This window comes from Rhineura floridana, chromosome 6 (genome assembly GCF_030035675.1).
Source record: "Rhineura floridana isolate rRhiFlo1 chromosome 6, rRhiFlo1.hap2, whole genome shotgun sequence".
Taxonomy (NCBI): domain Eukaryota; kingdom Metazoa; phylum Chordata; class Lepidosauria; order Squamata; family Rhineuridae; genus Rhineura; species Rhineura floridana.
Window position 1 is genome coordinate 147,390,002 of NC_084485.1, and position 26,163 is coordinate 147,416,164.

The following is a 26,163-nucleotide window of genomic DNA, read 5'->3' on the forward strand; positions in this document are numbered from 1 at the left end:
TACTTTTTTACTATAACATACATTGTTCTGCTACTTTTATCCCCTTTTTTGTGCATGTTTAAAAATTATTACAGAGCATACCTTTCCGTTCTTCTTCTAATTCCTCATTGTTTTTACCATTTTTCTTTTTCTTGCGCTTATCACCAGGATTTATTGATGAAGCCATAGTTCTCCAAATCTTTGACGAGGATGAGGAAGATGAGGAGGACTTTTCAGAATGCTCTACAGTCAAGCACATACCGTCAGCATTAAGAGAAAACTGTACAGAACACAGTTCTGACCTGATTTCTTCATGGATGCAGTCCCTATAGGGCATATGGTGGGCATCCTGATTTCACACAGGTGTGGCAAGGAAGATGGGAAATGAAGAGAAAGGGGTGGAAAAAGAGGGGGAGAAAAGGAGTCCACACACACACACACACACACACTTTTGGTTCTAGCCCCGCCAACCACAGGCATGCAGCCCCGACAGATTATCTCTGAGGGAATGCAGCCCTCAACAGAAAAAGAAGGTTATCTACTCTTGCTATAGGGATTTCTGTTGGGGCAATTGTGCCATGTGCACTATGTCTGGAATACAGGAGACAGCCTTTTTCAAACCATATTATTTTAAAGTCCAAATTATGAGCTGAAGGAGCCTGACAATATTTAGAGCATTTTGCAAAATGAAGTGCAAATGTTAATGTGCAAATCAGCTGTCGCCCTCAAATTCATGGTGTATTTTCATCTTGGCCAGTGGCCTTGAAGAAGTTGCCTGCCCCTAATCTGGAGAAGCCTTAGATGTTGATTTGTGAGCCCACAAACTTGGCCACTTGTTGCACTATTAAATTCACTGGTGGAATTATACTTTCCTCTATATGTGAAAATATAGTCCAGAATCCAAAGAATTACACAGTTAGTTACTCATCCCAGAGTATGATTTGAAGGCACTTCAGGCCACCACTTTACTGAAGCTAAGCAGGTCTAGGTCTGGTCAGTGCCTAGATGGATGACTGCCTGGGAACCATGTGTACAGTGCCTTGGGTTCCATAACAGGAAAAAGGTGGAATATAAAAGTAATAATATATAAATAAAATGTATTTATGATAGAATTATCTATCCTCTCTTCAGTTAAAAAAAAAATTCCCAGAGTGGTATACATATCAGAACACTTTGGACTTGGGTCTCTTAAAATGGTAGTTCTTCCCATATCCCCCAGCCGTGGCAAACTATTTTTGAAACTGAGCGTCTTTCTGAAACAATTTATGATATATGGAGGTTTTATGTTCAGAGAGTGAAAAAGCCCACTGGATATGCCCAATCTCTTGGATACACCTAACATTGTTTTTGTTGTTATTTTTTTCTGGCCATGTGAAAGTAGGGGCACACAAATCACTCAGAAAGCCTTGACATATAATTGGCATGATAAATATCCCAGATTTCCTTTTATACTACTTTATTCTAATCTGCAAGAAATATTTCTATTTTCAAGCTAAGAGTAATATTAAGACCAGTTCTTTATATAGTAAAGTAATGGAAAAACGATAAAAGGTCATGATTAAAACACACAAACACACACCTCTTTATTCTAAATTGCATGCAATCTTTAAAAAAACCCAGGGCAGAGAGGAGTACCCTTTACATAGATAAAGCTCTAGATAACTAAACTTTAGCATCAGTTTCTCAGGGGTCGCACCTGGTAGTACCGTTAGGATGATCATAAAAGGGGCTCTGGAAATCAGTAAAATGATCTACCAATATCTTTAGGTTTGAAAAGTGACAGTCCTGTCCTCCATCCTTTGTCTTTTCTTTTCTGCACCTCCCTCACCCCTTGAGAGTGGCCATCACTCTCAAGACTCACATAACAACCATAAATAGAGCTAAGTGACAAATTAAAAAAATATGAATCTACGCACAACTCCAACAAATCCATATCTTGCAGGCTTTTTCTTACCTTCCATAATTTCATGAGATACTTTCTTTTGCTTCTTTTGCTTCTTTGAAGGGTTTGGATTGGGGTTAGGTTTAAGTTTAGGTTTAAGTTTAGATGTAGGTTTGAGTTTGGGAGAACGTTTGGTTGTTGACTTTGATTTTGGTGTTGTGGTTGATGGTTTAGCTGTGATGGTCCTTGGAAGAGGGGTAATAGTAGTTGTGGTGGTCTTTGTCATCAAAGGTGCTGGAGTAGTTCGAACTGCAACCAGGCATAAAACTCGTGTCTTATTTCAACTTTCTCTTCTAATATCAAACTTAGCGTTGTTGTTTACAATGTTAAACAAAACGTTTGTTAAACAGACTCGCTTTTAAAAAATGGCTACTTTTGCCAAAACTAGTTTCCATAAGTTTTGAGATGCCTTATGTTCCATTTTTAGTCCTCTAGGCTTCACCTCAGCTTTACTCCTAATTTGCCACATTCTGCCTTGCCACCTCACCCAGAGACCCAATACAGTATTTTGAAACTGAGTTGGCAGGTGAGCTCTACCCCCACTCCTTTATATTGCTCTGCTATTATTAACTGCTGTGTCAAGATCATACACTTTCAGGTAATAAATGCAGTACAATCAGAGCAGCAGTGGGTGGACATGAGGCTCCAGCTGAGGTGTTTTGAACCAGCACACCAGGGACTAGCAGGAACATCTGGTTGGACTCAGGCCTAATATTCATTTTGATACTTAATATTTACTTATTTATTTAGATATACCAGATCATGTTTTAAAAGAAAAATCCCTAAGCTGCTCACAAAAATTAAAAGCAGAAAACACCATACATACAATAAAACATTACAAATAAAATTCATTAATATTACAGAAGTTCCATTATTTAAAATAATACAATCCGTAACAGGGTAATTTAATCTCTAGCCGAGACTAATTTAGGTATAATAATATACTGTATATATATTTGAGGAAGGCATCCATTAGAAGAACTGTGAAGAAGGAGTGGTAAACTCACATTCTAATTTTGATAGGCTCAGCCATTGACTGTACTGCAAATCTGTGAACAACTTTTGGGTTATCTGAGTCCATAAATGATCCTAAGCCAAGGAGTTTGCTATTAAATCATTTCTCCTGATTTCTCTTTAATAAGCAAAGTTTTCTTTTTAATAAAAATTGTTTTAGCAGTATTGGAACAGAGACAGTGGCACAGGATGTCTAGAACAGTGGGAAGCAGAAATCTTCTTAGGTGCTGGTCAGTGGTTTTAAGGAAGTAGACAGATGATTGGCAGCTTTAGTTTAGACCTTAACAGTTGTTTCCTGTTTATTTCAGTTTGGTGTTAACATGTTTTCATCCTAGCCCTAATGCTACAAACTGCAATTTCTCTTATATGAACAACACTATTTTTTAAAAAGAGAAAAAGATCAACACTATATAAAAATAAACATTTTAGAGGGTACATTCAAAACAGCTATGCTCCATTTCCTTCTGCTCTGGACAATATAAATCCCTCTCCAGAGAGAAGTCATAAAGGGGGTGGGCTCCTGCCTTCCTATGACTTTAGAAACCTCTGCAAAGTGCCCTTTGGTGGGGCCCCTCCTTCTCTCGTGGGCCCCCACAGCAGGTTTATCTGGTAGCAAGAGCAGGCAGCTATGAGCTTTCTTTTAAAATTCCCCACTATGTTCTCAGCTTAGCAGGACTCCAGAGCAAAATGTAGAAAATTTGGAACGGTAGTTCACAGACATGCCTACTTGGTGCAATAGGTCCAGGGCAGGTCTCACTGCTAGTGAGTAGCCAAATTGTGCTCATGCTCAGCACATACATGCCAGTTACCTAGCCTAAAGGAGTCCAAGGTGCCCAGAGAATACAAATTTATTCATATACTAGCTTCCGGCATGATGAACCAAACTGGACAAATGTCCTGCCATTACCAATATATCTCTGTGCAAGTTTGCTGTACTGTGCAGGACACATCCAACTAAGTTGTCTTGGAGAGACTACAGCTTTAGGGTTGCCACTTTTTTCCTGCCAAAGGCTCTGTTCCTTTAAGATTTGCCAGACAAATTTCTGTCTATGTTATGTTGGTGTTAAAAGGTACAATGTTTATGACATGGGAAAAGATGAGTAGGGGAAAAAATGAGGAGGGCACCTCCAAGAATTGAGGCAAAGTCTCAGAAAGATGCTAAAAGTAAAAAGATTTTTATTTTACAGTGCAGTATGCCCAGTATGTTATGGAAGATTATCATCTTCAGGAGGCAGAAAATCTTATCCCATTTATTGTAGTAATTCTCTTAGAGCCTACCATGCTGGCAGGGGCTGATGGGAGTTGTAGTCCCAAACACTTGGAGGGCACTTGTTTCATAAAAGCTGGTTTACACTGACCATCAGTGGCTCTCCAGGGTTTTAGGCAGGAGTCTTTCCCAATCTTTCCCAGAGATGCTAGTGATTGAATCTGGGACGTTTTGCAGGCAAAGCACTTAAGGATAGGGGAGATATTTGTTTCAATTCACATTTAAAAGCAAACCTATCTAAATCACACTTTCTGAAACAATATGAGGACTGAAACACAGCCATCCTTTGACATTTGCACTGCTCTGAATATTGTGATGCAGTTCTCTAACCAAACAACACTTACAAAAATGCATATATTAAGTAGTGGTAAAGGTGTTGGACTACGACCTGGGAGCCCAGGGTTCGAATCCCCACACAGCCATGAAGCTCACTGGGGGACCTTGGGCCAGTCACTGCCTCTCAGCCTCAGAGGGAGGCAATGGTAAACCCTCTCTGAATACTGCTTACCATGAAAACCCTATTCATAGGGTTGCCATAAGTCAGAGTCGACTTGAAGGCAGTCCAAGGGACAGTCAGCATAAAAATGAATATATTCATGAAAATAACATACATTATTTTAGGGGAAATTGCTTGCAACAATTTGTACATTAATCAAAACTGTATACAAAAATGTGTTTATTGGGAGAAATTCACACTAAAGAGCTGATGAATTTCCATGAGGATTTTTTTTAAATGCAAATTGCTGCAGAAATGTGGAGAACTGAATTTAAGATGGGAAAAATGAAAAACAGAAAGAGCCAAACTGGACAGATCTATCCATCCCTACTACCACTGACCCGGACGCCATGTGTGCAACCTACTACCGTCTTACCCGGACGTCATGTGTGCAATTTACATAGGTGAGTGACTGAGAGGGGCTGTACTCATTTTTTTCTCTGTGACCCTGGCCACATCCAGTAACTTTACAGCAGGGAAAGCAGCTCAGGCAGAAGGGATTGCAAGAGAAAGTTGCACGTGGGGGAAGCACCCAGGCCCTGCCTTCTCTAGTGCTAATTGCCCCCAAACTCCCTGCTTTGCATTTGTTTGAACAAGAGGCCTAGGTCCTGAGAGTATGGTCTGCCACCATATTATCCTTTGTGGGGGCAGAGGGATGGGAGTTTATTCAAAAGAAAGATTTCTGGTTGTTGTTGAATGGAAACTCATGGAGCATTTGTTCCCTTTAGACTACCTTAGGGGCAAATAAGGCAGATTTTCCACAGTATTCTGCCATGTCAGCTCTGTTACCCCTGTATTGTGGTCAGATTCTACCCTGGTATAATTTACTGAAGTCAAATGAGCTATGTCTGCTGAAAATGCAGACTGTATAATTACATAGAAGCAGTAAATGTGGGTTTGGGTGCCCATATAAAGGCATCCATCTAAAGGATAAAAATAATTTAAAATAAATGGAGCTCCACAAACTTGATTCTCTGCTGGGTTTTATTTTTATTGTTTTATAGTAAAACTTGCTGAATGTTCAGCATTACTGGGTGGAGCAGACATGCATGTGGAGGGGAAACTGTATCGCAAAGACTCTTAGGCTGTGGGCACACTAGTCGCTTCAAAAGCAGCGATAATAGTTTTTCTGGGTGTGTTTTGAAGCAACTCTGCCCTCTGCTGGACAAACCTCCCTTCCCCACTGCAGACTTGAGACCTTTCAGGACCACCCACAGCAAAGTGTTAGGCCAATCACTGTCTCTGCCTGAGCCTACAGCAAATCGTTTTCATTGGCCACACCTGGAGGGGCAACAGGTTGATCTACCAATCAGTTGTGAAATCTGTCTGAAGCTGAATTAAAAACAAACGCTGAAGCTGATCTGACCAGATTTTAGAGTAAAAAGAGGTGGAGTTTGACGAGATTCTTGTGCCCCCATTTTCAGAAAAGAGAGGTGGAGACACACTGGAACTGGCACAACAGTAAGTGTGTCTCCACCCTTAGAGATACGGTGCATCTTCCTGCATCACCCCATGACAGTGAGGATAGTTCTACTACCCAGTGCCAGTAGGGGACTGTACACTTTGTCCTCACTGCAACAATGTCTTGAACTTACTCCGATGGAGAAGCAATGACAATCTTTAGGGTTATAGCTCAGTGGCAGTGCACACGCTTTGCATGCAGAAGATCCCAAGTCCAGTCCCTGGCATGTCCAGGTACAGCTAGGAAAGACTCCTGTCTGAAACCTTGGAAAGCCACTGCCAGTCAGTGTAGCCCAATGGCCCTCTAGATGCTGTTGGACTATAGCTCCCATCATCCCTGACCATTGGCCACGCTGGCTGGGGCCAGTGCAAGTTGGAATCTAACAACATCTGGAAAGCCACGGTGTAGTCACCCCTGCTGTAGACAATACTGAGCAAGATAGACCAATTGTGTGATTCAGTATAAGGCAGATTCCTATGTGCCACTTATATGGGCGAAAGCAAAGAGGTGCACTTGGGAATAGCATTGGGTTCCAGGCTTAACCAGCTCCCTGCTCTTTATGACCAGTACCGTAGTGGCAAATTCAGAAGTGCATGCCCTGCTGATAGCCACTTCAGGATTCAATGTCTCTTCTGCAATTACAGAACCAGAATAAAACTCCTGTGTGCATAGGCTCCCCACCCCATCTCTCTCTCTCTCTGGAGACTAAATGTTGCCACAAACCTTCTGATTTTAAGAATTCTGAAATGAAGCCAAGTGTGGGACTAGGATTTGGGAGACCAAAGTACTTTGCCATGAAGCTCACTTCTCACTTACCCTAGCAGCCCATCAGCATGAAAGGGGTGTGTGTGTTTGCTACTGAGAAGAATCCTCTCAGTGATTGACTCACCTACTTTCCCTCTGATTAGCTCCAATCAGCATGAAATGACAAGCAAGCATGTTGTTAGCCAATTGAAAAGACTCTTCTCTGCTAACATTTCATGCTGATTGGCTTGTACATAGGGACCCTGCTGCTACCTACTCCCAAAAAAGTAAGGGGTCTATGACCTCCCATGACTCTGGACAACTACACCCCTGTTTCTGACACCAGTGACTCAGATGGGGTGTTAATGAAGCCCATTTTCTTTGTCCCATAATTGGAGCTATTGAGAATAAAGCCTGTCCCATAATGTACTCAGCACTGTTGTGAATTCTGTTGTTTTCATATGATGGCATTGGTCAGGACCCAGCCAGTTTCTAGCTCCCCCTTTCAATGCAAGAATTCAGCTCATTCTCAAATAAAGTTCTCCAGCTTCTGTTTCTTTATCACATTCTATTTGTCTTTAAACCAAAATTGGACACTAGCTATTACATAGATAAAGATAGGAGTTCTAGTTCTAGTAAATCTTGGCACTGAAAATAGATCCCAAGGTTGATCTCTTGGCTCAAAGTACATACTAATTGTGGGGAAAGAGCTGAAGGACATTGAAGTTGTTAGGGCACTCACCTACTAAACATGCTTGTTTGTAGTCTGAACAACACTTGCCATATTTTTCACATTTGGCATCACAATCACATGGTCTCCCTCTTATAAAACTTTCAGAGCAACGTCCTTGACAGGAGAGTTCTATATAGGATGATGAAAGGAGGTTAGCACTGTCTTCTTTGCATTCAGTAATGAAATCTAGTTTAATTAAGATACTATCTGGATCAGAGCTTGGAAAAGTTACTTTTTTGAACTACAACTCCCATCAGCCCAATCTAGTGGCCATGCTGGCTGGGGTTGATGGGAGTTGTAGTTCAAAAAATTAACTTTTCCAAGCTCTGATCTGGATCATGTAGTGAGGTGGGTTGTATCCAGAGGTATCCCTCCATTTATGGAAGGCACTTTGACCCAGTTGCGTTTTTCATCAGAGGAACAGGAAGGACCTAGGGAAGTTTTACTGATTCCCCCCTTCCTGCTAAGGATTCCTTAAGCATGCTCCAGAGGGTTGGCAGACACTTCAGAACAGTGTGGGAGATGGTGTGAGGGGCTGCGGGGGGGGGCAGCTGGCAAAAATCGCCTCCCTTCCTGTTCTACTGCTGGAAGCCTGCATTAGTCCAAAGAATGCTCTGTCATTGAAGAGACACCACTGGATTCAAGACTGAAAATGTTGATGTAAACTGAGTGATCACTATCATCAGAAATCAAAGTCCTCTGAATTTATTTATGACCTCTGTCTAAGTTGGTAAAAAATTTAAGTTTGTAAATTTGTATGTTAATTTGTGGCACATTGGATATAATTTAGAATTGATGCTGTGGTCCCTTTGAACTCATTTTCATTACCCCAGTAATATTGTATTTTATTAATTTTAATATGTACGTCACCTAGAGTGGCTTCGGCCAGATAGGCGACACAAAAATTAAATTTTACTTACTTTACAGTGTTACTACAATCTTACAAATACAAGAATGTCATTGTTCATCATGTAATGCCACTTGAAAATTAATACTATAGTGCATTATTTACATATTTCTGTGTGTGCACACGTGCAGGAGAAGAGTGTATTGTTCCATTTTTCTTTCCATCAAATGTAACTGCAAGAACTTACATGCCAAATCTCTATATTCTTTGGTTTTATGGTGGAGGTTTGCAAAAAACCAGCAAGTAAAATATGGCACATTATATACTTCTTTGTCCATTTGAATGATAGGCACTTGTGAAACACACACACAAGACATTGTGGTCTGGTCTGGGTATAGATTCTGAATTAGGCCATCTTCAAAGCCCACTGTCACAAAGTATATGACATATATTGGAACACTCACTTGTTTGGATTGCTTCCCATATAACGAACCGGAGAGCTTGCTTGTGTTGATTTAACGCTGGGAAGAGTCGGCCAAATGTGCCTGTTTGCATTAGAATTTAGATAATGTACTAAAAAAATACAGGACACCTGAAAAGTCATGCTTAAAGCTCTTTGAATGTGAGAGGCTCAATTTTTACAACATGATTTTCAGAAACTGAATAATTCCTATTAGCTTATTCCCATGAGTGGATATACTTGAATCATGTTTAGTTAATGGCACGTTGGTTCACTGAGGAGTATTAAACAGGAACAAATTGTATGTAGAAGTCATTCATAAGACATATGTTTCTACCAACACCCACAGGAATTACCTCATGCACGTCTCAAAATTGTGCCAGGAGAACTGACACTAAGTTTGCAAATCACAATACAATATTCACTAAAGACAGACAGACAGAAAGAGACAGAAAAAAGAACATCAAAAACACTGAGACAAGAGTAACAGGTATCAAAGTGAAGGATCTTAAGGCAGTGGCTATACAAACTTCCTACTGGGCCTCCTCTCGCATCAGGTGGCTGGGTCTGCAAGCCACCATTCAAATTTCCCAGAATGCTTTGGAGTGATACCATGTTGGGCAATCTGGGCATTGTGAGAAACTAAAATGACAGGTCCTAGCCTCCATTAGAGCACTGCTTCTGCCGCTGCCAACACTACTAGGTATGCCTGAGGAGGCCCATCAACATTACCCCTTCAATCATAGAGCTGGTCCTGCTTTCTACCATTATGGAATTCTTTCCCATTTCCTCATCAACTTGTTTGTCTGGTAAGGAGCCCCCCAGCATATTCGCTGTGGAATTCGTTTGCCTGGCATAGGTTTGTAGGATGCACAATCTGTTCCTGTGGACTGATGGCCAGGCCTGCTGGGCCTGCTTTTTGCACACACGCAAACTGATAGCACCCCCTAACATGCGCCCAACACTTCCCTGCACCTCCACATGGCAGGAGAAGATCAGTAAGGTCAGACTGGCTGATTTGCAGATAGGGACAGGGGGCAGGATTTGGTTCAATTCACATTTAAAGGTGAAACTCCCTAATTTCCACTATATGAACTAAAACGCAGCCATCCTTTGAAATGCACATTTCTCTGAATTTGCAATGCAGTGCTCCAGCCACGTAGTGTGTACAAAAATGCATCTACTAGGGAAAAGCATGCATAAAAATGCATAAATGAATGAAAAAACCATATAAAAATGCATTCTGTTGGGGAGGATTCCTTGCAAAATATGTATATTAGGTAAAAATTACATCAAATGTATATATTAGAAGAAATTCACACTAAAATGCTGCTGAATTTGCATGAAGACTTTTAAAAAATTTGCAAACAAATGTGGAAATGTGGAGAATTGCATTTCAGACTGGAAAACGGGTAACTGAGAAAAAACAGGATTGTCAGGTTCACCCCTCCCTGCTTGCAGGGCAGCTTGTCTACCATTTCGGATCTTCTTGAGAAACCCCAACAGGCTTCCCAAAAGAAACAGTTTGAAAACCACGGTCTTAATGGAACATAACAGTGCTTAATCGCCTTAAAAAAAAATGACTGCAGTTGAGGACTTACCTCCAATGCAGACTGTCTTGTAATCTGTGCAGCACTCCATGTAGAGATGGCAGTTACTATCACACTGGCAGTCATGCTTCCTAGAATACCCTTCCCCACATCTCCCCGTGCAGCTTGAAAGATCTAAAATCACACAATACCTCTGTAAACATTGCCAAAGCAGAACAATATGCTGGGAAAGAGCGAATGGCAAAGCATTGGGGAGAGGGGGGTAGTGGTAGCTCACCCTCACCTTTTAAAAAAATCGGTAGAACTGTATAGCTTCAACCTAATGCCTGTCAAAGTCACTGAGTTCTTCCAAGCATTAGGGATATTTCCATTGTCAAAGGGCAGGGGTGGCAAAGCTGTGGCCCTCCCATTGTTACTGGACTCCAACTCCTATCAGCCCCAGCCAGCATAGCAAATGCTCAGAGTTGATGGGAGGTGTCATCCAACAACATCTGAAGGGCCACAGCTTTCCCACCAGTATCATAAGTAAACTCTGTCAGGAAATTACCCCATGCAACACTCATGCCAGGAACGGAAGTACTGAGTAGCAGTTATCAATGGATTGCACTCTGTAAGATGTGAAATGGTTGCATGAGGCCATGTAGTGGGCAAAATTATGTTAGCATGATCAAAACATAAGAATATAGGCTGCCATCAAGAAGGCTGTGTACAGAATAACAGGTCTCTTTTTTAGAAGTTCCCCTTTTCATTGAAGCCCCTTGTGCCCCCTGAAAAGCCTCTTGAAGACTGGGGGGACTTCTAGAACAGAAGAAAATGTCCGATGAAAAGACTGCAGCTGGAAGAGAAACTTGGCAATCCTACTGTGCTCACAGGGCGACTTTGCACACAGGCCACTTTGAATCTCATCTCTTTTTTTTACTCCTATTTTTTAAAAAAAGGAATACTATTATTTATTCCTTTTTTTGTAAAAAAGGAGAATACTTTCATATATCTTACAAGCTTAGATGAACTGAATGTAGTTAAATGCTGATAGAAGACAGGACCCTGCTTTATATGGAGCCAGACCATTGCTCCATCTAGCTCAGTATTGTCTACATTGACTAACAATGACTGTCCAAGATTTCAGACAGTGAGTATCTCCCAGGCCTCCCTGGAGATGCCAGGGATTGAACCTGGGACCTTTTGCATGCAAGGCCAATGCTCTACCACTGAGCTGATGTTGGAGATATTTTGTTTTATCTGGAAACACTCTACTCAAGTAACCAATCAATTTGATCTCAGGAGATGTGAGATTGAATTGATTCTTTCTTTTCTTTAACTTGACTGAAAAAAATCTCCTTCACAGTCAGCTGAAACACTAAGAACAGGGAAGGGTTCAGTAATAGAATACAAGGTAGACGTTTGCTCCCATCACGCATTTTATATAATATAATAAAATAATATATTCTTTTGACTCATGTAGATTTTGCATGTTGCACCTGATCAACGCTTACCTCATAGAAAGGCTTGATTACCACAAGAATATTATAGCTGGCTCTGGTGCTTGCACAACACATGCAATTCCTTGGGCAATAAGGCCATTTTGTCCTTGTGAAACTTTAGCCCAGGTGAACTACCCTTCAGCTAAAAACTGTGGTAGCATGGTCATTCTTCATAGTGCCTGAATACATTTCAGTGTTGGTTAACATGACCCTGCTATCTGATTGGACCTAAAGGACTCAGAACTGTGACTCTACAAATATATGGAGTAACTACTGTACTCGTTATTCCATGTATTTGTAGAGTCACAGTTCTGAGTCCTTCAGGCAGCCACCCTTCCTCCAAGGAAGGATTGTCCAATACATAGGATTGTCTGATTTTATCCTTACAACAACCACATCCGTTAGGCCTTAAGCAAAAACTTGAACATAGGAAGCTGTGTTATACTGAGTCAGGCCATTGGCCCATCTTTCTCAGTACTGCCTACACTGACTGGCAGGAGCTCCTTAAGGTCTCAGACAGGAATATTTCCCAGACCTACCTGGAGGTGCTGGTGATTGAACCTAGGGATTTTCTGTGCTCTACCACTGGCAATGAGTGCCATCCCTTCCACTCTGCAATCCAACACTGTGCTTGATTCTTTAAAAGCTTGTGTTGTATAATAGATATAGCTACTATATCACATCGGCTCTTAAAGAATCAAGCACACATAGAACGTTGGGCACGCACTCTACTTTTACAACAGTTCTCCTGTGTAAAGTAGGTTCATTCCAATTGCCATACAGTGCCTATGATATGCTAGAGGTAGATTGCATTTATGCTGTAATATTATCTTCATGATACTAGCTAACATCTGCTCTGGTTGGAGCAAAAATGCTAGTTAACCTCTACCCTAAAAAAAGGGAGTTAAGGCCACAGCTCAGTAGTAGACCATGTGCTTTGCATGCAAAATATCCAGGTTGGGATGGGGGCAGCTGCCTGAATCCCTGGAAGGTCACTGCCAGTCAGTGTGGCCAATTTGGAGCTAAATGGACCAAGGTTCTGACTTAGTATAAGAGAGATTTCTATGCTCCTACGTTGGTCTGGTTTTACGATCATTTGAAAGTGGCCTAGAGGTGCACCTACAAGGATGAAAAGGAAGAATACAGCTTCCATTTAAAGTCAATTCAAGGATAGTTGCACCTCATTTGCCACCTCCAGCATAACTCCCACAGACAATATACTTGTAAAAAAGAAGGATCATCCACAATTTGCTAGGAGATGTTCCCAGGAACTAAACTCTCAAAGAGCCCAGCATCCATTCCCAGGGCCAATCCTGAGCAAAAAAAACATGTATAATCCATCCAGACAAAATATTTTCATTTTCCTTTTTTCCTCTGCCAGATTGAGCAACTATTTAATATTCAATCTCCCTGCATGAAATCCTACTAGGATCACAACAGTTTTGGGAAATAAACATTCAGGGCTAGTACAGAATCAGATAGAGGCTGTGATTCTAGCCAACTGAAGTGAGCATGTGTGGGAAAGTGGACTAAACTTCAGTGCTGTTCAGTGCACCAAGGCATGCTTCCCTTTGAAGAAGGTAGACCAAACATTTCACGGACAAGCCAAATGAAATTACTCAAGTCAAGGAGCTGGAATTTCTAGATGCAACCAGAGACAAGAAACAACATGACTACAATATGGGAGACAATAGTGACACTTTTCCAAACAACACTGATTGGTCACACATATGGCCATAACATTTCAAAGCAAGACTTGAAACAGATAATTATTTTGTAAAGTTTCAGTTTTGTGAAAGCATTGAGTACATGTGCTCTAGTTCCTGCAGAGAGCATAACTAAAGCATAAAAGATAAGTGACTTCTTACAGTTCACTGAAAGCATAAGATTGGGCATACATTAATATAACATGCAATCTTTCATTTCTGTCCTCATGCACAAATTCCCCGTGCAGCACATCTTCCCCAACTTGAATGAAATATGGCAAAAGAAGAAGAAAGAGTTTAGATAGTTACAATGTAGTGAATGGAAACTGATCTACCCAGATGACTAGACATAATCTAGCCAAAGTTACTGTTAAGGCTCATACTTCATTTTTGTCATTAATGGGACTTAAAAGTGCTCAACTTTAACTTCATCATACCCTGAGTTTCTGTATTATGCATATATTATGACTATCACAGAAACTAGTAATAAAATGTGTTGATTTATAATTACAGCAAATATATACTGCTTTTTCACATTACAGTCAACTCGTTGGCTTAATGGTACCAATGTGAGATTTCTCTCCAAAGCAAATGCCAGTGTCATAAGAAGGATTTTCCTTAGGACTAAAGGAGGAGATGAAAAAGTCATAGTCCCCCTTCAAGCTTGCTACAGTCCTGATCAGCACCACACACACACACACCCCAGGGAAGATGCTATTTGCATTTTTAAACACCTTTTAAAAAGTAGATGTGATGTCAAATGTGTTTTTGTATTTTAACTCCAAGATTCTGTGAGCATACATCTGCTCACAAAAAGGGTGATCCAATCACCCACTAATGCAGGTGTGGGGAACTTTTGGCCCTCCAGATGTAGCCAGGTATGATGGGAGTTATAGTTCAGCAACATATGGAGAACCAAAGGATCCCCACACCTGCACTAATGGAAGGGAAAGCAGCAGAATTTTTGTAAAAAATAAATACAAATAAGAATGATTTTCTAGAACATCATGGTGAGTGCTTCCAAACATTACAGTGGGGAGGAAGATCCATCACCATGAGGAACGGTATTTCTTTTCTAATCATAAACATGAGCTCTAGCCATTAGGATTGCCTAGGTATATTTTTATTCATTTTAAATCTTCATACTTTAACTAGGTAATCTCATGCTACTCAAACAACATTGCATTTGCTTGGCATGTTACAATACCTTGCGCAGAAACTTGCTGTGCCAAAAACACTGAAAGCAGAAGTAAGGAGATCCAATATATATTCCATGCCATGGTAATTTTCAGGGATAGCATCCTGCCTTTAAATAAATAAATATTGTTTATTTCTTTATCATCTCCATACAATTATTATTCTAACATCCAAGCATATAACATCAAAACTATATCCAATGTTTATGTTATTTATAAACTCACTGTGCAATCCTATAAATGCCTACTTTGAAGTAAGCTACACCAAGTTCAATGAGACTTTCTCCCAGGAAGGGATGGGCAAGGATTTCGATTCAGTTTACATTTCACTTTCCAAAACAATATGAGAACCGAAACAGACATCCTTCAAAATTCGCACTTATTCAAATTTTGTGATGCAGTTTGCCAACCAAATAATGTTTACAAAAATGCATATATCAGGGGAAAGTGTGCATAAAAATGAATATATGTGGAAATAACATGCCAAATTCACTATATGATGAGAAATGAAAATGTATGCATTAGTCAAAACTGCCTACACAAATGTATTTATTAGGAGAAATTTGCACTAAATTGCTGAAGAATTTTCATGAGGATTTCTTTTTTAAAAAAAAAAATGCAAATTGTTATAGTAACGTGGAGAGCTGGATTTAAGATTGGAAAAGTAAGAAACTGAGAGAAGCAAAACTGACAGATCTTTCCACCGGTAAGTGTGTATAGGATTGCAACCTTAATGTTGACCTGTGAAGATATATTTCTTATAAATTATATATTTCATATCAGCAAAGCATGAAGAATACATAGAACAAGATAAACACATCATAGACTATAACATGATTTGTTCAAGTGCTACATATATGTAGATGTCATATTATGATTTATACCATTGATGCCATTATACTTATATTTTTAAAGGATTTTAAGGATTCTATGGATTTGTTTATGTAGTTTTTGTGTTTTACATTTCTGTATGGTTTTAGGCATGCTGTGTATTTTTAAATCTATGTAATCTAACTCAGGACCCACATTCTGGGTGAGAAGAGGTTAAAAAACATAACATTATTATTAAATCTACTGTTTTATTATTAGTATTATTTATGATTGAAGATGGCAAGTAAAACAGAAAATATAAGCTTAAATATATGAAACATATATAATTTATGTATATATCATTAACCACACTCAGCTCTATAAAATGGACAATGTCTCAAACTCATGAGATCAATTCTTCCCCCTCTTTTTAACAACAGTGTCCTCTGGATTTTCAGCAACATTCTTTGTTTCAAATAATATACACACATCTATCTATCTATCTATCTATCTATCTATCTATCTATCTATCTATCTATCTATCTATCTATCTATCTATCTATCTATCTATCTAGATCCACATACAACCATCTGTCAGTCCCAATATTTTTAAAATAATAACAAAGAGGTTAAGTGTGATAGCCAATGTCAATCATACTCAGATTGCCCCTTTTGAAATAAATGAATTTAAGTCTATTGATTTCAATAGGTCTACTCTGATTATTACTTAGATATCACCCTTATTTATTCTATATTTATAAATTACGCTCTCACATAACATTTTAGTCCTGAATGTTCTCAAAGGGTATGAACCCTTTGAACAAAGTTCTGCACGCAGAACATAGATGTTCCACTTACCCTCCAATGGCTGTGTCTGTTTGCAGTGATTCTTCACATGCTTATATATGTATTGGTGAGAATATATTGGGATGAACTAGTTAAGCAACATGTTAGACAAAACCAGCTGTGACAACCCATGACAGCAAATTTTCCACATCTGTTGGAAATCATCCCAGAAGACTAGACAGCACCAGCTGGAAAACACTCCCATTAAGAAAAATAACTATAAAAAAGAGACTTATTAGTCAACACATTTCTAATATTTTAGTTAAGCGAACAAACTGTCCTAAGAGAAGAGATGTATCTGCCAGGTATTAGCATTAATAGAAGTAGCAGATCATTATGATCAAAGATGTCAAATTAAACAAAAGAGGATCTTTAAAAATGTGAAATATGAGTTGAAACACACAAAATCACAGCGTTGGGTGGAGAGTCTGAAGGAGCACCACTGATTGGTGGGGTGCTGTGCCCCTGTTAAAGTCACTAGGGACTACTACCTTCTATAGCCTGGGGTGGATGGGAAGCTATTCCTCAAATTCAACCTATTGATTTTGCTGGGCTTTGGCAAAGTCCTGTTTTTCTTACACTGTCCATCCAGACTTAAAGGAATTATACTAACAACAGGAGTGTGCATACTCAGCACTATTTAAAACTAAAACTAAAAATCCACACGTAGGCAACCAAGAATTTTGGGCGCACAAAACTAATCTCCGCAACTTGTACAAATTAGATAAATGTGTTCTGATTATTTATTCTCGTAATTTATTCTGATTATGCAAGCTGTGGGGGAAAGGAAAGATGTTACTTTGAGCCCTAAAGCCTAATTCCTGCCATGGGAAATCTTAATTTGCCATCCCTTATGTAAAGGATCACCTTCTCCCAGACTTCGGTAGCCCTGCCTAACAAGATGCAATGGGCAACCACCAGGAAGAGGTCCTTTTTAGTAGCTGTTCTCTAGTTATGCACTCCACAGACAGGCTTGCCAGGCACACTTGGTGTTTTCAGAACCAGGTGAACTCTTCATTTTGAACTCGTTCGGAACCTTTTATTTTTACAGGCATTTATTATTATGTTAAAGATAATATCTGTTAATGAGCCTTCTGTTGACCTTCTTGGAATTCAGTATTTAAAACTTTTCATGATGCTATGAGTGTTATTTTTTTTAATCTTTTGTTGCTGTTTGCTATCCTATATTTAGACTGTAAGCACACTAGTCACCTACAGCAAAGCATTTCCATTGTCTACACCTGGAGGGGGAACAGGTTGATCTGCAGATCAGTTGCAAAATCTCTTTGAAGTGATTTAAAAAAAAAACATACTCAAGCTGATCCCACCAGGTTTTACAGTAAAAAAGGGCGGGGTTTGTTGCCCCCATTTTCAGACAAGAGAGGTGGAGATGCATGGGAACCGGCAGAACAGTTGAGTATGTTTCTACCCTTAGGTGTTATTATACAGCCAGAGTGGATTTTTCACATTCTGCGTTGTTAAATTGAAATACCCCCATGCCATTCTGATGCTTCCCATAAATTCATTTCAAAACAAAACCTTACAAAACTTATAGTCCTGAACTCAGAAACGCCTGCTTAACAACCTTCTAAATTTTCATGGCGATACACAAAACAGAGAGAATTGAGAGTTCAAAGTGTAAAAAGAGAGGCGGAAAAACCAGACCCCTGTTGGACTTTTTTCTGTCAGAGTTCTCATAATTTGTTGAAATTAATTAAAAATCAGCCATGTTCACTGAGTACCTGTAATCTTGTTACTGACCTTGCCTCATACTCTGACCTTCACTTTCTACAGTTTAAAGTTAAAAAACTGCCTGGCTGATTTTTTATTAATTTAAGAAGTTTGGGGTTGGTCTTTCACAATTTGGGTTAGTTTTTCACAGTCCAATCCACCTCCCATGTAGCTTGGAAGAATTTGATAACATGTGCCTCTGAGCAGATGGTGAGTGGTGGCAACACCTGCCATCTCCAAAAATGGAGAATTACATTTTTGTATGTTTGTTGGTGTTCTTATTTTGCTTCTTTTCTGTGTTACTACTGTTTTCTATAGAGAATCTAAACTACAAAATTATATTTCTCTCATTATCCATTGTAGCAATCTGTGTCAAATTTATTTTTATTAATTTCAAAGCCTTTTTATTGTTCGATGTCATATGATGGTGAAGATAGCCTTTTTTGTTTGAAACTGGAGGTTATGCTCTATTTCTATTTGGGGCACATTAACAGTTAAATCTGAAACTTCAATTTGATATAAAATCAGACATTACAATATGTTGCTGTTGGAAAAAACAAACTTGGCCTGCCCAAGATGCATGTTTTCAGCCTCCTATGCTTAAACTACTCTACTTAAGGAAAGTGGGCATGGTCAATTAAAATCATAGACCACACCTAGAATTTTGCTAGAATATATTTCACCTCCCCCTGTTTTGTCTTGTGCAAACTTGAGACACACCTCATGTCCATTGGAAACTCTTCTGCAGAACAGTCAGTGCCATTATTCCACAATTGTTTTTGGAGCTTTTTTTTAGTGTTGCAAAGTGTTGCTGTACTTCACATATTCACAGAAACAGAAGCAAAAGAAAAAAGTCCAAAAGGGGTCTGGTTTTTCTCTCTTTTTACACTTTGAACTCTCAATTCTCTCTGACTGTTTTGTGTATCACCATGAACATTTAAAGGGTTGTTAAGCAAGCCTTTCTGAATTCAGGACTATAAGTTTTGTAAAGTTTTGTTTTGAAATGTGCTTATGGGAAGCATCAGGATGGCATGGGGGTATTTTCAATCTAACATTGCAGAATGTGAAAAATCCACATGGCTGTATATCTGCAGGCAATAGGTACGTTCTTAAACCACAAGGTTTTTTGCCTATTAGTGAATAGCCTTTGGTTTTATGGTTTGATCTTTTAGTAATTGATTCCCTTTGTTTCTCATTGATTGAGTTTTTTGTTAGTGGGTGACACTAACTATCTCTCTGGTTTTGACATTTCAGAAGGTATTGCTTGTCTACTTTCAGGCACTACTTTCACAGCTATAAGGACTAACAGCTTGCTTTTTAAAATGAAAGTCGAGATGGTCAGGAAGCTAAATTCTGTGTGTAATAACATATTCTTTGTTGTTGTTTACTGTGTTCTAACAGAATTACAGCATGCAAATATCCCTGGCAAAAAGGCATTTATAATGATATCCACAGTATGATTTTAAAATATTGGTGGACAATAGCTCTTTATTTATTTAATTGGGGGGAGGGGATAAAATGTTAGAAATACCTATGTTAAAAAAAACCTGTATATAGAAATTCCTGATCAAGGAAAAATTAGGCAAAATACCCCCAATTGCTCCAAGGCAATGAAAGGCATTTTTTACATGGTGGACATGTATCCTTTTTACAAAATCTTGTTATTGCACATATTTTATTCACTCTTATAGTAATGATGTATTGGTTTTGACAAATGCTCAGATTTGTTTTGCCAGGGGCATTGCTAGATACTCAAAGAACTTGGGACACCGACCTATGGTACAAATTTGCATATGTAATTTATATCTGTAATACAGATGCAATTTAAAAAAAACTTTCGGGGAAGGAACAAACTCTAGCTCCTGCTCTCAGGGCTTACTCTGAGGTGCCAACAGGATTTTGTATGTGGATTGGACCCTACCCCCCCAATCTGTTGTCAAGATTTGCTGCATATATAATATTTAAATTAAAACTAAGCATGACTTCTCTCTTACACACACATACACTCTTCTCCTTCTCCATCCATTGCATGTATGTATGTATGTATGTATGTATTTGATTTATATCCCACCCTTCCTCCCAGCAGGAGCCCAGGGCGGCAAGTCCTTTGTCACCGGTCAATACCATTCTCACAAGATATCCAGCAACCACAGATCAAGACAATCTGTGCCACAACTGGAAAGCAGAAAAATGCCTGATCTGTAGAGCAGATAATTCAGATAATTCAAGAAAGTTAGCTAAGTCACATTATGTACATTATGTCATCAAGGAATTAAGTATGCAGAAAATTGTCCACAAAACATCTGCCCATTTTAGAGATGGGAACATCAAGACCAGCCCTACCATTAGGCAGAGTGAGGAAGCTGCCTCAAGCAGCAGTTGCTGAGGATGCAGAAAGTAGTGGTGAGGTGTTGGAAGAGAGATCTCTGTGCACTACACAGCCTGCCTTGCACCCCCTAAGCCAGTCTGCTGCCCCCACGTCCTGTGGCGGATGCTGTTCCACCACCAGTGTTGAAAAAAGAAATAGTTACCAGTTTACCCAGCTTCTGTGAGTGGAATAGGAGTGGGTGCCATCTTGTCCTCCACCTCAGGTAGCAAAACGTTTTGGGCTGGCCCTGGAACATAACACTTAAGCTTGAGGAATTAGAAATATAAATTAACCTTAAAAAATGGAAATGGACTGCCTTCAAATCGATCCTGACTTATGGCTACCCTATGAATAGGGTTTTCATGGTAAGTGAAAGCTATGGACCCCCACAGATAAATAAAAAAATGTATTTCTCCCAAAAAGGGAACAGTGTGCAACCTTCCATCGGTAGCAATCTCAGTAAGGGGTCGGGATTGCAGTTCAAGATTGATAAGGAGATAGTCAGGAAATACGTAGTTAACCTAAATGAGTTCAAATCTCCAGGGCCTGATGAACTGCATCCCAGAGTATTGAAGGAACTTGCTGATGTACTCTCAGAACCTCTTGCCATCATCTTTGAGAAATCCTGGAGGTGCCAGAGGATTGGAGATGGGCAAACGTCATCCCACTCTTTAAAATGGGTAAAAAAAAGAAGATCCGGGGAATTATAGGCCGGTCAGTCTGACTTCAATACTGGGAAAGATATTAGAACAGATAATAAAAGAGTCCATTGGCAACTATCTAGATGACAATGCTGTGATTAGTAGGAGCCAGCATGGGTTTGTCAAGAAAAAATCCTGTCAAACTAATCTCATCTCTTTTTTTGATCGGGTCACTAGCTTAGTAGATGGTGGAAATGCTGTAGATGTCATCTATCTAGATTTCAGCAAAGCGTTTGACAAAGTCCCCCACGACCTTTTGATTAGCAAACTGGTCAAATGTGGACTAGATGGAAATACTGTCAGGTGGATTCACAACTGGTTGGAAAACCGTACTCAAAGAGTGGTCATCAGTGGCTCTGCTTCGGACTGGAAGGAAGTTTCGAGTGGAATGCCACAGGGCTCTGTCCTGGGGCCGATACTCTTCAACATTTTTATCAATGACTTAGATGACGGGGTGGAGGGAAGCCTTGCGGATGATACGAAACTGGGAGGGATAGCTAACACAATGGAAGACAGGAATAAAATCCAAAGGGACCTGGATAGACTAGGAAATTGGGCTGAAATTAATAAAATGACATTCAATAAAGACAAATGCAAGATTCTGCATTTAGGCCACAAAAACAAAATGCACGGGTACAGGATGGGAAATACCCGGCTTAGCAGTAGTGCGTGTGAGAAGGACCTTGGAATTGTAGTGGATCGCAAGTTGAACATGACCCAGCAGTGTGATGCTGCGGCAAAAAAGGCAAACACGGTTTTGGGCTGCATGAACAGAGCTATAGTTTCCAGGTCGAGGGAAGTAATAGTCCCACTATATTCTGCATTAGTCAGGCCTCATCTGGAATACTACGTTCAGTTCTGGGTGCCTCATTTTAAGAAAGATATAGACTAGTTAGAGTGGGTTCAGAAGAGGGCGATGAGGATGATAGCCGGTATGGAGAACAAGTCTTATGAGGAAAGGTTGAAGGAACTTGGCATGTTCAGTCTGGTGAAGAGAAGGCTGAGGGGTGACATGATTGCACTCTTTAAGTACCTGAAGGGCTGTCACATAGAGGAGGGTACAGATTTGTTCTCTGCTGCCCCAGAGGGTAGGACTAGGTCTAATGGTTTTAAGTTGCAGGAGCGTAGATTCAGATTGGACATTAGAAGGAACTTCTTGACAGTAAGGGCAGTTCGGCAATGGAACCGACTGCCTAGGGAGGTGGTGGGATCCCCTTCGCTGGATGTCTTCAAGCAGAGGCTGGACAGCTATCTGTGGGAGATGCTGTAGCTGTGGATTTCCTGCTGTGAGCAGGGGGTTGGACTCGATGGCCAAGGCCCCTTCCAACTCTATGATTCTATGATTTTATTGCATTGGAAGCTGTTATTTTTTGCACCTGGTTCACAGACCCCCTATGGGTCCATGGACCACAGGTTAAGAACCACTGGTGTAGACAGTGTAGACTGAGCAAGATGGACCAATGGTCTGACAATAAGGCAGCTTCCTATGTTGCTATGAGTAAGGCAGGGACCTGATAGAAGTATATGCAATTCTGGAGAATTTTAGAGAGAGTGGCTAGAGACATTTTTTCAGAGCTTGGAAGTAATTCATTACTTTTTTGAGGAACGAGTGGGTAATTCCTTTACATTTTGATTGTAATCGAACTAGGAGTAATTTTATTACTTTTGTGGAGTAACTGTAATGTTTCCAGCATTACGTTTGGGCATTACTTGGTAGGGGGAACAGAGAAAGTCTTCTGCTCCTCTGATTTGTGGATGAAAATCATGTGCCTCAAACTGGGCTTCTGTGCAGCGTCGCTCTTCCCTCATGCTCCGTGGGTGGGTAGGAGATGACGAGGGAGGAGGTGGAGAGTGAGATGGGATGGAGTGGAGAAAACAATTGTTTAAAAAAATGGATGGTGGTGGTGAAGAATGGAGTGGAGGGGGAAAGGATCCGGAGGTCAAGAACATGGATAAACGAAGAGAAGGAGGCAGCAACAGAATGGAGATAAAGAACTGTGGAGGTGAAAGATGACACTGTGTGTGTGTGTGTGTGTGAGTGAGTGTGTGTGAGAGAGACAGTGTGTGTGAGTGTGTGAGTGTGTGTGAGAGAGTGTGTGTGTGAGAGAGAGTGTGTGTGTGAATGTGAGAGAGAGTGTGAGAGAGTGAGAGAGAGAGAGAGAGAGAGAGAGAGAATGCATGCATGCTGTGTTTGGACTTGGCACACAAAGTGGCCTCCACCACCCTCTCTGGATACTGTGCTGCATTTGCAGTATTTTAACTTTTTTGCATCTCATGGGAAAATGTTTGCTTGGGTGAGTGTTCCTTAGTTGGTGGCAGGGCAGGGTCTGGGGGGTGGTTAAGTGAGAGAGATTGTGCTTGCTGGCTGTGTGTGTGTGGGGGGGGTGCACTTGGTTTGATGTGCAAAGATCTGAGTAGTGACCTCTGCCTCCTATCACCACCACCCTTACCAGTGGAGAGACCACCGTTGCTATCTTATGGATAAAAATAATTATTCTACTACCTTTCTATATGTGTGTTTATTTTTAATGTTCTTTTAACCTACTTAGATGTGCAGCAGCCAAGGCCAGCACCTTGTAGGTGTTTTTTTTAAAGTAACTGAAATGTAATTGTAGTGATTATTTTTGAGAAAAAGTAATCAGTTACTTTCAGAGCAATTGTAATTGTAACGGTCATTACTACTTTTTTGGTCCATGTAATTGTAATGGTAATTTATTACTTTTAAAAGTAATCTTCCAAGCTCTGCATTTTTTTTCTCCCTCTGCCATAATACTACAACCCAGGGTCATCCAATGAAGCTGAATGGTGGGAGATTCAGGATAGACAAAAGGAAGTTCTTCACAGGGTGCATAGTTAAACCGGGGAATTTGCTGCCATAATGTGTGATGATGGCCACTAACCTGGGGCAGGATTCAGTTAAATAATTGCGCTACTGCAAGGATTAGTGCCAGTGCAACGCTATTTTCATTCCTCTCCTCCCCTGCACCCAGTGGCGTCACTAGGGTTGGCGTCACCTGGTGCGGTAACTCATGGTGTCACCCCCATGGACCTCCTCCCGTACCAGACCATACAGAATCCTTAGTAATGTTTTTTGTACTAATGTTACTCGTAAATAGTAATTCCCGTATATCACTGAATGTAATGGCAATAGTAGTGACATAAACAACTAGCAAAATTAAAATTACACCTTTAAATTACAATATCATACGCACAGCCCAAATTCTTGCTCTTATCACTAATGGGAGTTAATTATCTTGCATATGCCCATAGTAAATTTCAGACCCTCAGCAATTTTCCAGTGGTCTATGTAGAAGAAAACTTTGGGAACCCCCGGTATAAGACATCTGCTTATGTCCCTATGCTGCCCTCACCCCTCATTTAGGTGTCTGGGATGCATGCGTGTGGACATTACAGTTATGGAAAGTGATTCTTAATAATAAGTCTCCAGACACAAAGTTACATAGGTATTTATCAGTTGTTTAGTAGAAAATTCAGAAGTGCAGAGTCCCTTCATAATAGTTGCAGCCACATACACCCGTTTTTACTCCTGGATTAAGAATGAGATCTTAGTTAATGCATTCTCTCACAACAACAAACATCTCTAGGAGCCAATCAGCATGTAAGTGGAGAGCGTTAGCAATTGAGAAGAGTCTTCCTTTCACTCTGAGTGGCTCCAATCAGCAGGAAAGTCAAGGAAACCTATTAGAAGACTCTTCTCAGTGACTAACACACTCCCTTTTCATGCTGACTGTAGGATGCTTGGAAACATAGGGACCCTGCCCCCCAAACAGCAGAGGGACTAAGATCCCCTGGGCGACTACCCTCCTGGTGCTTATGGACATGACCGTAATATATTTTGTGACGTGCAAGTTCAATATTATTTATTAAGTGTGTTTAGGATTACACTGATGGCATTTCCAAATATGTACTTTCACACAGACTTTGGTTTTCCATAACACAATGTTTGTCCAAGCCTCCACACTTGGGGGGGCACTACTTGCACACCCCTTCCATAAGCACATCAAAGTTGGATACACACCTGAACCAAGACCCAGACAAAAGGGCACTCAAAACAAAAAGGTAATTACAGTGGCTGAGTAGATCTTGTACAGTGGTTATACTGACTGGGCAGCCACTGTCCTTCACATTTTACAAAATACTTTTTCCTATACAAAGATTAAATTTCTGTGTATGAAAAAGTAATATATGAAGTGGTGTCAATAGTGAGAAAAGTAAACAAGTGAATGGTGATCCAAATGTTTTTCATTCTCACGTTATGAAGCTAGCTGCCAGATGATGTATCACCTTCCCTACGCATGCAGCGTAGACTGAAAAAACAGCACCCAAGCCACCATTCAAAACGTGCACGTGTTCTTTCCAACATGAATCTACAGGTCTCAAAAAGTAATGTGTGACAAAGTCCTCAAACACCTTATAACATGCCTCAGACATGGTCTCTTGTTCTACCAGCATGCCTTCACACCATCACTTTGCCAAAACATAAGGATAGGTCAATTGCTTTTAGGGAGGTTCACAATTATGATTTCCTATTTATTTAATCTAAAAATATTTAAAATACATAAAAACAGCCAAGGGAAGATATTGGAGAAATATAAAATAAATACAAATTAAAAAGGGGGGGGGAGGTGAAGAGACCTTAAATGTGCTACTCACCATCTCTCAGCCTATCCTCCCCTCAGGATGAAAACAATGGAGAACCATGACCACCCCCAGGAAGAAGGGCACACTTAAAATGTACAGGAAAAAATCATCTACAACCATAGTGTGAAATCAAATACTTATTGGGACACAGTATGAAGAAATATTTAT

The 26,163-nt window shown here is 40.1% G+C and overlaps 1 protein-coding gene across 5 annotated transcripts in view; it reads right to left on the reverse strand.

Moving 5' to 3' along the window:
• Positions 1 to 26,163, reverse strand: part of PRG4 (proteoglycan 4) — a 66,281-nt gene that overhangs the window by 28,399 nt on the left and 11,719 nt on the right. For 2 of the 5 annotated variants that reach the window (XM_061634017.1, XM_061634015.1), the window contains exons 2-7: positions 14,889 to 14,987; positions 10,546 to 10,668; positions 8,949 to 9,029; positions 7,647 to 7,766; positions 1,934 to 2,170; positions 82 to 222 (exon numbers count right to left, since the gene is read on the reverse strand). In XM_061634017.1, coding sequence (XP_061490001.1) covers positions 82 to 222; positions 1,934 to 2,170; positions 7,647 to 7,766; positions 8,949 to 9,029; positions 10,546 to 10,668; positions 14,889 to 14,982 — 796 coding nt within the window. In that variant the 5' untranslated portion in view covers positions 14,983 to 14,987. Of the gene's footprint in view, positions 1 to 81; positions 223 to 1,933; positions 2,171 to 7,646; positions 7,767 to 8,948; positions 9,030 to 10,545; positions 10,669 to 14,888; positions 14,988 to 16,545; positions 16,581 to 26,163 lie in introns of those variants that run through there. The other 3 variants (XM_061634019.1, XM_061634016.1, XM_061634020.1) reach the window with 3 other exon arrangements.